A 16,285-nucleotide genomic window follows, 5' to 3' on the forward strand; every position below is an offset into this window, starting at 1 on the left:
AGTAGGATCACTAGCACTGGTAACACCACTACTAGAATTGGATAACCAGCACTGGTAACACCACTATTAGAGTAGGATCACCAGCATTGGTAACACCACTCTTAGACAAGCATAACCAGCACTGGTAACACCACTACTAGAATAGGCTCACCAGCTCTGGTAACATCACAACTAGGTTAGGATCACCAGCACTGGTAACATCGCTACTAGAGTAGGGTCAACAGCATTGCTAACACCACTACTAGAGTATGGGAACCAGCACTGCTAACACCACTATTAGAGTAGGATTGCCAGCACTGGTAACACCACTAGTGTAGGATCGCCAGCACTGGTAACACCGCTATTAGAGTAGGATCAACAGCCCTGGTAACAGCACTATTAGAGTAGGGTCACCAGCACTGGTAACACCACTATTAGAGTAGGATCGCCAGCACTGATAACACCACTATTAGAGTAGGATCGCCAGCACTGGTAACACCGCTATTAGAGTAGGATCAACAGCACTGGTAACACCACTATTAGAGTAGGATCACCAGCACTGGTAACACCACTATTAGAGTAGGATCACCAGCACTGGTAACACCACTATTAGAGTAGGATCGCCAGCACTGGTAACACCGCTATTAGAGTAGGATCACCAGCACTGGTAACACCACTATTAGAGCAGGATCACCAGCACTGGTAACACCAATATTAAAGTAGGATCGCCAGCACTGGTAACACCACTATTAGAGTAGGATCAACAGCACTGGTAACATCACTATTAGAGTAGGATCACCAGCACTGCTAACAGCACTATTAGAGTAGGATCACCAGCACTGGTAACACCACTATTAGAGTAGGCTCCCTAGCACTGATAACACAACTACTAGAATAGGATAAATAGCACAGGTAACATCACAACTAGGTTAGGATCACCAGCACTGTTAACATCACTATTAGAGTGGGATCACCGGCACTGGTAACACCACTATTAGAGTAGAATCACCAGCACTGGTAATATCACTATTAACACCACTATTGGAGTAGAATCACTAGCACTGGTGACATCACTATTAGAGTAGGATCACCAGCACTGGTAACACCACCATTAGAATAGGATCACCAGTACCGGCAACATCACTGTTAGAATAAGATCACCAGCATTGGTAACACCACTATTAGCATAGGATCACCAGCACTGATAACACCACTATTAGAATAGGATAACCAGTACCGCAACACCACTATTAGAGTAGAATTACCTGCACTGGAATCTCACCAGTACTGGTAACATCGCTATTGCAAGAGGATAACCAGCACTGCTAACACCACTATTAGAGTAGAATCACCAGCACTGGTAACACCACTACTAGAATAGGATTACCAGTACTGGTAACACCACTATCAGAATAGGGTCACCATCACCGGTTAACACAGCTATTAGAATAGGATAACCAGCACTGCAAAGACCACTATCAGAGGAGGATCACCAGCTCTGGTTACAACACTATTAGAGTAGGATAACCAGCAGTGGTAACACCACTATTAGAGAAGGCTCACCAGCACAGATCACACCACCACCAGAACAGGATAAACGGTATTAGTAACACCAATGCTAGAATAGGATAACCAGCACTGGTAACACCACTATTAGAATAGAATAACCAGCACTGGTAACACCAGTACTAGAATAGGATAACCAGCACTGGTAACATTACTACTGGATTAGGATCACCAGCACTGGTAACACCACTATTAGAGTAGGGTCACAAGCACTGCTAACAGCATTATTAGAACAGCATAACCAGTACTAGTAACACCACTATTAGAATTGGATCACCAGCACTGGTGAAACCACTTTTCAAATAGGATCACCCACACTGGTAACACCACTATTCGAGTAGGTTAACCAGCACTGATGACACCAATATTAGAGTAGAATAGAATAGAATAGTACTACTACCACCACTTTTCCTGAAACTGCAACAACTGCTAACTCAAATTCCACCTTTGGCACTTCTATCATTACCAACACCACTTCTATTGCTACTAACACTGCAACTACCACCACTGCTCGTCATGACAGAACTATCAAAAACAATAATCTCATGCTGGTAAACACTAGTGCTACTACTAATATCTCTAGAAGCAATGATACTATTACTCCACCTCCTCCTCCTACTACTACTACTACTACTATTACTACTACTACTACTACTATTACTACTACTACTACTACTATTACTGTTTCTATTACCAAGAGAAGCTTAATTACTGCTACTCGTCCTGCAAGAATTGACACAAGTGGTACCACCACTGATCCTACATGAGCACTGGCATTACTACCACAGGTACGACTACTACTACAAGTGCTGCCACTGCAAATGCTCATAGTGATAATGGCACAACTACTACCTCTATGATTGGTACTACTACCAGTCCTGCTGGTAGAGGTAGTACTACCAGTACTAGTTCTAACAATGCTCATCCTGGTACTCTCACTAACAGTATTACTCATGCAAGTACTACGGCTCATGGGATAGCTATTGATGGCATTATTAGCATTTCTACTAGTCTGACTGCGATCATTTCTCCACCCACAATAGACAACATGGTATCTTTCCTGCAACGCGCCCCTTGTCCGGAGTCGCTTTTCATTGGTTATATATCCAGCTCCGTAGGCAGAGGGGTCCATTTTCTTTACTTTCTTCCAAGGTTTTTATTTTCCATTTGTTTTTTCCATTTACTGTTGCTTTTTAATGTATTTGTGTTTTGTGGTGGATTTGGCTTCCCATTTCTTGTTCTACTTTCACTGTGGTTTGGTTTATATGTGTGCCTCCACATGCTCTCCTTGTGTGGGGCCGGAAATAGGAAGTGAACTCTCTTTTCACTTACTGCCTTTGAATCTCCTCCTTCTTTTCTCAGTAAATAAGCAATCAATAAACCCCTTGCCCCCGTTCCACTTGCCGTGCTCAAAGTGGTCTGCACACAACTTATATTATACTGAAAAGGGCCACACAAGCACTGGCACCCATCCAACAAGTCCACATCATACTCTGTGCCTTGGCTATCCAATGCTCTCGCTCTGAGATCTAATGCTCTCATCCTGAGATATAAGGATGTTGCCCTGACACCCTGTGCTCCAGCCCCGAGATCCTAAAATCCAGTGCTCTCACCCTGAGATCCAATGCTCTTGCCCTGAGATCCAGTGCTCTCACCCTGAGATCATAAGATCCAGTACTTTTGCCCTGAGATCCTAAGATCCAGTGCTCTGACCCTGAGATTCAATGTTCTTGCCCTGAGATCCTAAGATCCATTGAATTCACCCTGAGATCTAATGCTCTGACCATGAGATCCTGAGATGCAATGCTCCCAACCTGAGATCCTAAGATCCAGTACTCTTGCCTTGAGATCGTAAGATCCAGTGCTGCTCTCACCCTGAGATTCAATGCTCTCATCCTGAGATATCAGGATGTCGCCCTGAAATTCAATGCTCTCGCCCTGAGATCCTGAAAGGCAATGGTCTTGCCTTGAGATCCAATGCTCTGACCCGGAGATCCAGTGCTCTTTCCCTTAGATCCTGAAAGGCAATGGTCTCTCCCCAAGATCCAATGCTCCCAGCCTGAGATACTGAAATCCAATGCTCTCTCCCTGAGATCCTGAAAGGAAATGGGCTCGCCTTGAGATCCAATGTTCTCACCCTGAGATCAAGTGCTTTTACCATGAGATCCTGAAAGACAATGGTCTCACCTTGAGATCCAATGCTCTTGCCCTGAGATCCAGTGCTCTTGCCCTGAGATCCATTGCTCTCACCCTGATATCCTAAAACCCAATGGTCTTGCTTTAACACCCAATGCACTTACCCTGAGATCCTGAAATCTCATGCTCTCGCCTTCAGATCCTGAAATCCAATGCTCATGTTCTGAAATCTATTCATCTCAACATGGCATCCTAAGATCCAATGCGCTCAACCTGAGATCCTAAGATCCATTGATTTTGCCCTCAGGTTCAATGCTCTCGTCCTGAAATCTGCAAAGCCAATGGTCTCGCCTTGAGATCCAGTGCTCTCACCTTGAGATCCTGAAATCCAATGCACTAGCCCAGAGATTCTGAAAGGCAATACCCTCACCTTGAGATCCAATACTCTTGCCCTGAGATCCAATGCTCTTGCCCTGAGATCCTAAGATCCAGTGCTCTTGTCCGGAGATTGTGAGATCCAATGCTCTTGCCCTGGGATCCTAAGATCCACTGCTCTTGACCTAAGATCCAATGCTCTCACCCTGAGATCCAATGCTCTTGCCCCAAGATCATACGATCCAGTGTTCTCACCCTGAGATCCTGAAAGGCAATGATCTCATCTTGAGATCCAATGCTCTCACCTTGGGATCCTGATATCCAATGCTCTAGCCCTGAGATCCTGAAAGGCAATACCCTCACCTTGAGAACCAGTGCTCTCACCCTAAGATCCAATGCTCTCACCCTGAGATCCAATGTTCTTGCCCTGAGATCCTAAGATCCAGTGCTCTCATCCTGAGATCCTGAGATGCAATGCTCTTGCCCTGAGTTCCTAAGATCCACTGCTCTTGCCCTGAGATCCAATGATCTCACCCTGAGATCCTCAGATCCAATACACTCACACTGAGATCCTAAGATCCAGTGCTCTTGTCCTGAGATCCGGTGCTCTTGCCCTGAAATCATAAGATGCAGTGCTCTCACCCTGAGATCCTGAAAGGCAATGATCTCATCTTGAGATCCAATGCTCTCACCCTGAGATTCTTCTGAAAGGCAATTGCCTCATCTTGGGATCCAATGCTCTCTCCCTGAGATCATGCGATTCAGTGGTCTTGCCCTGAGATCCTGAAAGCAAATTGTCTCGCCCTAAGATCCAATGCTCTCGCCCTGGGATCAAATGCACTCATCCTCAGATCCTGAAATTCAATGCTCTCACTCTCAGATCCTGAGATCCACTGCTCAAACCCTGGGATCCAATGCTCTCACCCTGAGATACTAAGATCCAGTGATCTCACCCTGAGATCCAATGCTCTCGACCTGAAATCCTGAAAGCCAATGGTCCTGCCTGGAGATCCAATGCTCTCACTGAGACCCTGAAATCCAGTGCTCACACCCTGAGATCCTGAAATCCAATGTTCTCACCATGAGATCCTAAGATTCAGTGCTCTTGCCCTAAGATCCAGTGCTCTTCCCCTGAGATCCAATGCTCTCACCCTGAGATCATAAGATCCTGTGCTCTCGCCCTGAGATCCTAATATCCAGTGATGTAACCCTGAGATCCAATGCTCTCATCCTGAGATACTGTGCTCTCTCCCTGAGATCCTGAAAGGAACTGTTCATGCCTTAAGATCCAATGCTCTTGCCCTGAGATCCAATGCACTCGTCCTGAGATCTTGGAATCCAATGTTCTTGGTCTCAGATCCTGAGATCCAATGCTTACACCCTGAGATCCAATGCTCTCAACCTGAGATCCTGAGATCTAATGCAATGCTCTCACCCTGAGATCCTAAGATCCAATGCTCTCACCCTGAGATCCAATGCTCTTGACCTGAAATCCTGAAAGCCAATGGTCTCTCCTTGAGATCCAATGCTCTAACTGGCATCCTGAGATCCAGTGCTCTCACCCTGAGTTCCTGAAACCCAATGCTTTCACCCTGAGATCCAGTGCTCTTGCCCTGAGACCCAATGCTCTCACCCTGAGATCCTGAAATCCAATGCCCTTGCCCTGAGATCCAATGTTCTCACCATGAGATCCTAAGATTCAGTGCTCTTGCCCTAAGATCCTAAGATCCAGTGCTCTTCCCCTGAGATCCAATGCGCTCACCCTGAGATCATAAGATCCTGTGCTCTCGCCCTGATATCCTTATATCCAGTGCTATAACCCTGAGATCCAATGCTCTCATCCTGAGATACTGTGCTCTCCCCCTGAGATCCTGAAAGGCAATGATCTTGCCTTGAGATTGAATGCTCTGACTCTGAAATTCTGAAAAGCAAGGTCTCACCTTGAGATCCAATGCTCTCCCTCTGAGATCCTGAGATACAATGTTCTCGACCTGAGAACCTGAAAGGCAATGGTCTTGCCTTGAGATCCAATGCTCTCACTCTGAGATCCTCAGATACAGTGCTCGTGCCCTGAGATCCTGAAAGCCAATGGTCTCGCCTTGAGATCCAATGCTCTCATTGAGATCCTCAGATCCAGTGCTCTCACCCTAAGTTCTTGAAAGCCAGTGATTTCACCCTGAGATCCAGTGCTTTCACCCTGAGAGGCGGTGCTCTTGCCGTGAGATCCAGTGCTCTCACCTGGGATCCTGAAATCCAATGCTCTCACCCTGAGATCCACTTCTCTCGCCATGAGATCCTAAGATTCAGTGCTCCCAACCTGAGATCCTAAGATCCAGTGCTCTTGCCTTGAGATCCTGAGATACATTGCTCTCGGCACGAGATCCTGAAAGGCAATGGTCTTGCCTTGAGATCCAATGCTCTCTCCCTGAGATCCTGGAAGGCTCACCTTGAGATCCAATGTTCTCACCCTGAGATCCAATCCTCTTGCCCTGAGATCCTGAAAGGCAATGGTCTCGTCTTGAGATCCAATGCTCTCTCCCTGAGATCCTGAGAGTCAGTGCTCTCATCCTGAGATCCTGAAAGGAAACATTCTTGCCTTAGGATCCAATGCTCTTGCCCTGAGATCCAATGCTCTCACCCTGAGATTGTGAAAGCCAATGGTCTTGCATTGATATCCAATGCACTCCTTCCTGAGATTTTTAAATCCAATGTTCTTGGTCTCAGATCCTGAGGTCCAATGCTCGCATCCTGAGATCCAATGCTCTCACCCTGAGATCCTAAGATCCAATGCTCTCACCCTGAGATCCAATGCTCTTGACCTGAAATCCTGAAAGCCAATGGTCTCTCCTTGAGATCCAATGCTCTCACTGACATCCTGAGATCCAGTGCTCTCACCCTGAGTTCCTGAAACCCAATGCTTTCACCCTGAGATCCAGTGCTCTTGCCCTGAAACCCAATGCTCTCAACCTGAGATCCTGAAATCCAATGCTCCTGCCCTGAGATCCAATGTTCTCACAATGAGATCCTAAGATTCAGTGCTCTTGCCCTAAGATCCTAAGATCCAGTGCTTTTCCCCTGAGATCCAATGCTCTCACCCTGAGATCCTGAAAGGCAATGATCTCGCCTTGAGATCCAATGCTCTGACCCTGAAATTCTGAAAGGCAATGGTCTCACCTTGAGATCCAATGCTCTCACCCTGAGATCCTGAGATCCAATACTCTTGACCTGAGATCCTGAAAGGCAATGGTCTTGCCTTGAGATCCAATGCTCTCACTCTGAGATCCTGAGATACAGTGCTCGAGCCCTGAGATCCTGAAAGCCAATGATCTTGCCTTGAGATCCAATGCTCTCATTGAGATCCTGAGATCCAGTGCTCTCACCCTAAGTTCCTGAAAGCCAGTGATTTCACCCTGAGATCCAGTGATTTCACCCTGAGAGGCGGTGCTCTTGCCGTGAGATCCAGTGCTCTCACCCTGGGATCCTGAAAACCAATGCTGTCACCCTGAGATCCACTGCTCTGGCCATGAGATCCTAAGATTCAGTACTCCCAACCTGAGATCCTAAGATCCAGTGCTCTTGCCTGGAGATCCTGAGATACATTGCTCTCGGCCCGAGATCCTGAAAGGCAATGGTCTTGCCTTGAGATCCAATGCTCTCTCCCTGAGATCCTGAAAGGCTCACCTTGAGATCCAATTCTCTCACCCTGAGATCCAATCCTCTTGCCCCGAGATCCTAAGATCCAGTGCTCTTGGCCTGAGATTCAATGCTCTCACCGTGAGATTGTAAGATCCAGTGCTCTCTCCATGAGGGTCTAAGATCCAGTGCTGTCACCCTGCGATCCAATGCTCTCATCCTGAGATCCAGTGCTCTCTCCCTGAAAGGCAATAATCTTGCCTTGAGATCTAATGCTCTCACCCTGAGATTCTGAAAGGCAATGGTCTCAACTTGAGATCCAATGCTCTTGCCATGAGATCCTGAGAACCAGTGCTCTCGCCCTGAGAACCTGAAAGGCAATGGTCTTGCCTTGACATCTAATGCTCTTGCCCCGAGATCCAGTGCTCTCTCCATGAGGGCCTAAGATCCAGTGCTGTCACCCTGCGATCCAATGCTCTCATTCTGAGATCCAGTGCTCTCTCCCTGAAAGGCAATAATCTTGCCTTGAGATGTAATGCTCTCACCCTGAGATCCTGAGATCCACTGCTCTCACCCTGAGATCCTGAAAGGCAATGGTCTCGCCTTGAGATCCAATGCTCTCACCCTGAGATCCAGTTCACTCACCCTGCGATCTAGTGCTCTCACCCTGAGATTGTGAAAGACAATGGTCTTGCCTTGATATCCAATGCACTCGTCCTGAGATCCTGAAATCCAATGCTCTCGCTCCAAGATCCTCAGATCCAATGCCCAGGTTAGTAGCGGAGGAGAGAAGGCAAGCACATGCACCACATTGTAGACACACAGCTGCACGGTGCACAGGGAGAGTGCCCAATGGCTAGTAAGAAGGGAGTCAGTGCGCTTTGCCATCTTTTTCCAGAGAACGGCTCCAGGTGTCATTAAGGTAACCCTCTTGTTCGTGTAGGTGCTATGAAGGATGTTCTGAAACACTAGATGCTTCAGACCTGCACACCAAGGATCCAGACTTACACCCTGAGTCGCCTTCCCGTCATGCCGGACCAGTTATTCTCACACATTCTTGCTTCTATTATACAGATCTACTGAGATTTAGGAAAGCTCATGAGATCTGTGGCGTCACTTCAGGAACCATTTCTGGTGTGAAACTAGAATGGCCCTCCAGGGTTTAAGAGAGGCACTTGAAATCCCAGGCCAACATTCAATCCCTTTTGAGTAATGTGCATCAGGTGTAAGCTATACACGCCGGTAATTTACATCTCCCACGGTTGATGTCTTGGCTGGGGCCTAATTTATCTTTCTTCAGTGGCGTCCAGAATACAGTCAGAAAGATCTCGTGGTAGCCAGGATCAAGCTTTGTGCTCTGTTCCCAGTGCTACTCTCGCTCCTGTCTGCCATTGAAATGGAAAAGGGGCTCAGCCCCTTTCTGGGGGTAGCGGCACTCCTCTTTTTTTCTCTCTTCTCCGGAGATTGGCGTCGTGCAATACGCACAGCCAATCTCTTGAGAAAAATAAGCTATTTGCACCCCTGGGGAGCGAATAGCAATCACAACCCAGAAGGGGGCATACAGACCGGTAACAGCCCACAGCCCTCGCTTTGCTCGGGCCTGCGTAGGCTCAGGCTGGCAGCCGTTACTGGCCATATATGCCCATATACGCCCCCCCCCTGCCCCACCCCGCCCCCCTGTAGCGTGATTGCTACATTCTTTGTGAAGAATTGAGGAAAATGTAACATTGTCCCCTGATCAAGCAAAACAACTCAATCCTCACATCCATACACTATCAGAGTCTAGAGGAGTATATATGGCTTGTATTTTGCAGACATTTTACTGTTAGGGTGAGTGTTGTGACTCATGAAATATGTTCCGAGCCCTGTGTGCACTAGAGAAGGGGTTCATGCTTGAATCACCATCAGAAACACATTTGAAATGTAAAATGATGTGGTCGCTACTGTGTTCCCAAAATGCTCTTTGATTTTATGTAAATCAGCAGGAAACACCACTGGTTCTGTGTCTACCCCTCCTCTTTTCATAGGCGATTTATTTACAGAAAACGAGTGATGGGATGTCTATATGATGTGTGAGACAGTGATTCCCAGAGAAATGCATTTGCAATATGCAGACTGGATGCAAATGACACCATGTCGAGTGAACCAAAGTACGTTTGCTGAGTCACGTGATGAATTGTTTGGGTCAGGCTGCGCCACTTTTACGCCACGTCCATCGCCATTTATGGCACAACCAACATTCAGCAAAAAACAAAAGTAACAGGGGATACCAGGGATACCTCAGTACTGTGACCTGGCCTGGATAGAGCACAAGAATACTTAACAAAGAAGGTCAAAGTACTATTCGTGTTTATATGGTGAGTCCCAGTGCAATCTATCTGTCTCCCAACACCCATTGGTTTATGACATAAAGACACAGAATACAACAAGGTGTCGTATTACAAGCATTAAGCTGGGTAGAAACAAATTGAATTCGATCCAGTCGACACACCAGCATTAGTAAATATAATTTATTAACATTTCTTGAAAAAGATTATCATAAAAAATACACACTATCAAGAATGTTGATATTATTCACATCGTAAACCAGTCCCCCAAATTCATACGTGGGCTGGTACAATATAACATTCCCATCTAAAAACCACAAAGCAACACACATCAACCATACCACATTCTCTCTCAAACCATTCATCAATTCATACACTTTTTACAAATACTTATCATTCTAAAAATGATTATACTAAAAAAACAAGTTTATAGTATATGTCCAATATTTAATGTGGACTATACACACTCACTACTGAGTCGGACTCAAGTGCTACACTCCAGTCCGACTCTAGCTAGTTATACTTGAAACTGTTTATAATTAACAGTACATTCCCCAACCCGACATGTTTCTTTCTGTGTAAGTTTAAGTAAACAGAAATTCTTCAGGGGTATTATGGTCCCATGTGGTCAGGTGGATAGTAGATGGAGAACAATGGAACGAGTAGACTGCACCGGAAAGACTCACCTAAATACAAACACAGAATAAACAACATCAATCTGGCGTAATTGCTCAATTTATCAGATAGATCATTACCATCTCCGTAACATTTCATCAACGGGATGTAAAAAAGGGGTGATAAGTACCCTACATATGCCTCTACCACTGCAAATATCTCAAAAGTCCGAAAATCGGACCCAGGACGGATACACCATATTAATTGGTATGTCCCTAGTGACACCACCACCACCAACACCACGTAGCTAGTTGGGACACCCGGCACTGATTAGGTAACACCGCTCCAGTGAGAACACCCACGATCTTTCACTAGACGTGGACACATGCAATGATTATATTATCTGCATGCCAAACGCTTACAGCAAGTCTCTTGTAGATGTCTCTATCCGTGCCTCCGGTAAAAAACACATAGGCTCAGTATTCAAGCGCCTAAAGACACTGATCAGATCAAAAGATCCGAATAAGGAACGGGGAGATTAGACCCCATTTTATTTAATCAAACACCACCTGCAAGTAACATGAGGTAAACAAAAAGATATAACAAAATATAATAAAATAATATAACTGAATAACTCTTAATATTTCACACAATGATTGAGTGAAAAGTATAATACTTTCACCTGGGCAGGTGATATCTTAACCTGAACGATCAGCGTCTGTACAGAGTTAACTAAATCCTTGCAGAGACTGACCACCCTCAGATCATGCACACTCATAATCGCTTACCTCAATCTAAAGGGTATCAACATTCAGGCCACACTGCTGTTAGAGCGCCCTCTTGATTTTGCATGCCACTTGAAGCAATGGTTGGGTGTGTGCTAGGTTACCCAGGATGCACTGCAATCAGGACTCTCTTGTCAAGCACAGAGGTTTGAAGTAGGTGAACTTATGCCATGTGCTGTCTGTACAAAGAGAAGGCTTTTTAATCTGCTTCAAACTTTGATTTCTTGCAGTTCAAGTGCGAGTCTTCCCCCTGGACCACGTGATGAGGCCTCTGGAGGAATCGGTCACCATCACGTTCTACGTAAGTCACCATCCAGAGTCCAGGTCACCCCCAGGCCGGCCTCCTGGGGGGCCCGTATGTTCCTGCACTGTCAATAAATTCTCAAGATCCCCAAACACGTCTTCACTGGTTGTTCCCCATACTTGAACCTCAACTGCGCTCTCTAACACCGGGCCAAGAGTGCCTCCTCATAAGGGAAGGGTCCCTCTTCCCTCAAAACCACCAGATCAAGATGGTGGACCCCAACATTTAGAAGGGTTAAGCTCATCTAATCCCCGAGAAAAGTGGGGGTGAGGATTCACCTGGATAAGGGCTCACTCGCCCCCAACTGCACTCAAACCCAAGGGTCGGGGAGCCCACATATGTCATGGTAGACCCTCCACTCAATGTCATACAGCTTTGAGGGCCAGAACCTGCCTCTGTAAACCCATGAACTCAAGGGCAAGGCCCCCCAGGTCCAAATGGTGGCGCCAACCCACACGTTGGCATGTCGTTCCTCCAATGCCCCCCTCACTCGCAGGGCCACGGCTTACCTCTGTGGGGGCATACTGCCCCTCCTGTGCCATCTGTTTCTGAAGTCATTGTAAGAGCTCCGCTGCCCTCTAGCCAAAATGACAGGTGGCCAACCCTACGGCCATGCCATCATTTCAATGCCTGCCAGCAGAATCGTGGGGCACACCTCTGCCAGGGCGTGCCCTCTCTCCAAAGGTACTTCCTCTCCGTGGCTCCAGAGCTCACCCCAGTAAGAGTGTACTCACTTTGCATTGCCCTCCGGCTCTGAGGCCTTGTGCCCTCCAGGGTAAGGCAGCACCCTCCCTCCAAAGCCTTTAGCTCTTGGGTCTAGGGCCCTCCCCGGTACGGCCCCACCTTCCCACCAAAGTTCTTAGCCCTGAAGGCCTGCACACCTCCAAGGGCATTCCCACCCGTAGAAAGACGTGTAGTTGCTTTACTGGGACGCTTTGACTGGATTCTTTGCTGGAAGAATTAGATGAAATAGACGGTTAAGAAAGTTCTTCTCTTATTCTCTTATTCTCATTCGAGGCAAGGTGGCAAGGTGGCGTGGCTCCAGGTATGCCGCGGGGTGCTAGTGGGGCAACCAGAATATGAACGAGGGCCTCAGTTGCGGAAATGACGCATGCCGGAAACTCTGGGTGCGTATGCAGCAGGCGTGGGAATGGGGGCTCATCTCATGTGTTTATTTATCCAGAATCCACAAGGAATTCAAGTCAAGAAGGCGGAGTGGCGCCCCCAGATGGCGGTGATCAATGAGCATCTCACCATCCCCGATATCTCCGAGTAAGTCAGTGCATCGGTGTCTCTGGTATGCAGTCCCCATACATGCAAAGGGTTCCTGGTTCCCATGTGGGTTCCCATGTAAACGGTGGCTCGCTATACCAAAAGAGTGCCCATTGGGCTCGATTGTTCCAACATGCAAAGGGCACCTCTCTCGTAGTGCTTTAAATGGGGTGGTACATTGAGGGGGGCTCTTGTTACGGGGCAGGGCCTAAGTATGAGTGCTTACGCCACACCCCCAACACGAGACCCCAACAAGAGCCCCCCCCCCAGCCTTTGCATTCAAGGAGTCTTAGTTAAAGAATTGCATGCAGGTATCGCTGACCCTCCCAGGCAACCCTTTAACCACGCTGCTCCTTGAATGCAATGGGCTGCCTGCTGCGTGATGCCTTTTTATTCCTATCAGGGGATGAGGGCTGGGTTGGCCAGCCTCTCCTTTTGTTTCTGAGTAAAGCGCTAACACACAGTGGAATCCCTTTAACCAAGCATTGTTAATGGGCTTCCTGCTGCATGTTAGTTCTTTACTCAGAAGCAAAAGGAGAGCTGACCAGCCCAGCCCTCCTCCTGTTTTGGAACAAAGCGACATCACGCAGCAGGTTTAGCTGAAGCACTGCTCGGTTACACGGCTGCCTGCAGGTGTCAACATTTTGGATTAGAAAAAAGAAAAGGCGATGCTAATCCGAAATGCTGACACCTGCAGGCAGCTGTGTTACTGTGCAGCGCTCGGCTAAACAGCTGCCTGAGATTTCGGTATGGGTGGCGCTAGTCAGGGTTAGTCCCGGGGCTGGCTGTGAGCCCATCTCAGAGACTGCCGGGGCTTGGCCCCGGATGGCCCTGCCTTCACTTAAAGCCCCGCTATGTCGATTGGTGGCCAATAAAAGGGGAGTACATTTAGCAACCACTGCAAGATGGCCGCAAAAGGCATACATGTCTGGTAATGCATTGCCATCTAGAAATGAAAGTGAAAGGAGAGTCACCTGTCCCCATATGCTGCAAGCAAGCGCATTGCCCCTTATTACTTTCTGTGATCACAAACAGTATTGATATGCAGGTCATGAGAGAGATGCAATGAATGACATGTCATAGGCCACTGGAACATTGTTCTTTTAATCTTATCTTATCACAGAGAAGGTTAGGTATGCCACACTTTTGCCGAATGGCAACTTTCGCGAATGCATTTTCACGCCCCATGACCAGTGTTTGCTCAGAATGCTTGAGATCCTCACCCTATCTTTTGGCTCTCACCCCATACTTGTGTTTGCTCCCCATTCTGGGTGTTTGCCTGCTTGGCGCCCTCAGCCCATGGCTTGTATTATCACCTGACGCCTTCAGCTCTCCCTCCGTGCTTAGTGTCCTCACCACATGGCCGGAGACCTTGCTCCATGCTTTGTGTTTGCTTTCCATGCTTGATTTCCACACCCCATGGCTGCTGTCTGCACTTGCTGCTTAAGCTCTCACCCCATGTGGAGTGTCCTCACGCCATGCTAAGTGTCCTCACGCCATGCTAAGTGTCCTCACGCCATGATAAGTGTCCTCACGCCATACTAAGTGTCCTCATCCCATGCTAAGTGTCCTCACGCCATGCTAAGTGTCCTCACGCCATGCTAAGTGTCCTCACGCCATGCTAAGTGTCCTCATCCCATGCTAAGTGTCCTCACGCCATGCTAAGTGTCCTCATCTCATGCTAAGTGTCCTCACGCCATGCTAAGTGTCCTCACCCCATGCTAAGTGTCCTCACGCCATGCTAAGTGTCCTCATCCCATGCTAAGTGTCCTCACGCCATGATAAGTGTCCTCACGCCATGCTAAGTGTCCTCATCCCATGCTAAGTCTCCTCATGCCATGCTAAGTGTCCTCACGCCATGCTAAGTGTCCTCATCCCATGCTAAGTGTCCTCACGCCATGCTAAGTGTCCTCATCCCATGCTAAGTGTCCTCACCCCATGCTAAGTGTCCTCACCCCATGCTAAGTGTCCTCACGCCATGCTAAGTGTCCTCATCCCATGCTAAGTGTCCTCACGCCATGATAAGTGTCCTCATCCCATGCTAAGTGTCCTCACCCCATGTTAAGTGTCCTCACGCCATGCTAAGTGTCCTCATCCCATGCTAAGTGTCCTCACGCCATGCTAAGTGTCCTCATCCCATGCTAAGTGTCCTCATGCCATGCTTAGTGTCCTCATCCCATGCTTAGTGTCCTCATCCCATGCTAAGTGTCCTTACGCCATGCTAAGTGTCCTCATCCCATGCTAAGTGTCCTCACGCCATGCTAAATGTCCTCATCCCATGCTAAGTGTCCTCACGCCATGCTAAGTGTCCTCATCCCATGCAAAGTGTCCTCACGCCATGCTAAGTGTCCTCACCACATGCTAAGTGTCCTCACGCCATGCTAAGTGTCCTCATCCCATGCTAAGTGTCCTCAACCCATGCTAAGTGTCCTCACGCCATGCTAAGTGTCCTCATCCCATGCTAAGTGTCCTCACGCCATGCTAAGTGTCCTCATCCCATGCAAAGTGTCCTCACGCCATGCTAAGTGTCCTCACCACATGCTAAGTGTCCTCACGCCATGCTAAGTGTCCTCATCCCATGCTAAGTGTCCTCACGCCATGCTTAGTGTCCTCATCCCATGCTTAGTGTCCTCATCCCATGCTAAGTGTCCTCATCCCATGCTAAGTGTCCTCACGCCATGCTAAGTGTCCTCACGCCATGCTAAGTGTCCTCACCCGATGCTAAGTGTCCTCACGCCATGCTAAGTGTCCTCACGCCATGCTAAGTGTCCTCATCCCATGCTAAGTGTCCTCACGCCATGCTAAGTGTCCTCATCCCATGCTAAGTGTCCTCACCCCATGCTAAGTGCCCTCATCCCATGCTAAGTGTCCTCATCCCATGCTAAGTGTCCTCACGCCATGCTAAGTGTCCTCACCCCATGCTAAGTGTCCTCACGCCATGATAAGTGTCCTCACGCCATGCTAAGTGTCCTCATCCCATGCTAAGTGTCCTCAACCCATGCTAAGTGTCCTCACGCCATGCTAAGTGTCCTCATCCCATGCTAAGTGTCCTCACGCCATGCTAAGTGTCCTCATCCCATGCAAAGTGTCCTCACGCCATGCTAAGTGTCCTCACCACATGCTAAGTGTCCTCACGCCATGCTAAGTGTCCTCATCCCATGCTAAGTGTCCTCACGCCATGCTAAGTGTCCTCATCCCATGCTAAGTGTCCTCATCCCATGCTAAGTGTCCTTACGCCATGCTAAGTGTCCTCAAGCCATGCTAAGTGTCCTCATCCCATGCTAAGTGTCCTC

General features: G+C 47.9%; 1 protein-coding gene across 1 annotated transcript in view; it reads left to right on the top strand.

The window, feature by feature from the left end:
• Positions 1–16,285, top strand: part of LOC138521816 (complement C4-B-like) — a 528,615-nt gene that overhangs the window by 93,732 nt on the left and 418,598 nt on the right. The window contains exons 4-5 of the mRNA XM_069634932.1: positions 11,647–11,717; positions 12,904–12,992. Coding sequence (XP_069491033.1) covers positions 11,647–11,717; positions 12,904–12,992 — 160 coding nt within the window. The remainder of the gene's footprint in view (positions 1–11,646; positions 11,718–12,903; positions 12,993–16,285) is intronic.

This window comes from Ambystoma mexicanum, chromosome 13, assembly GCF_040938575.1.
Source record: "Ambystoma mexicanum isolate Mex_15411 chromosome 13, UKY_AmexF1_1, whole genome shotgun sequence".
Lineage (NCBI taxonomy): Eukaryota > Metazoa > Chordata > Amphibia > Caudata > Ambystomatidae > Ambystoma > Ambystoma mexicanum.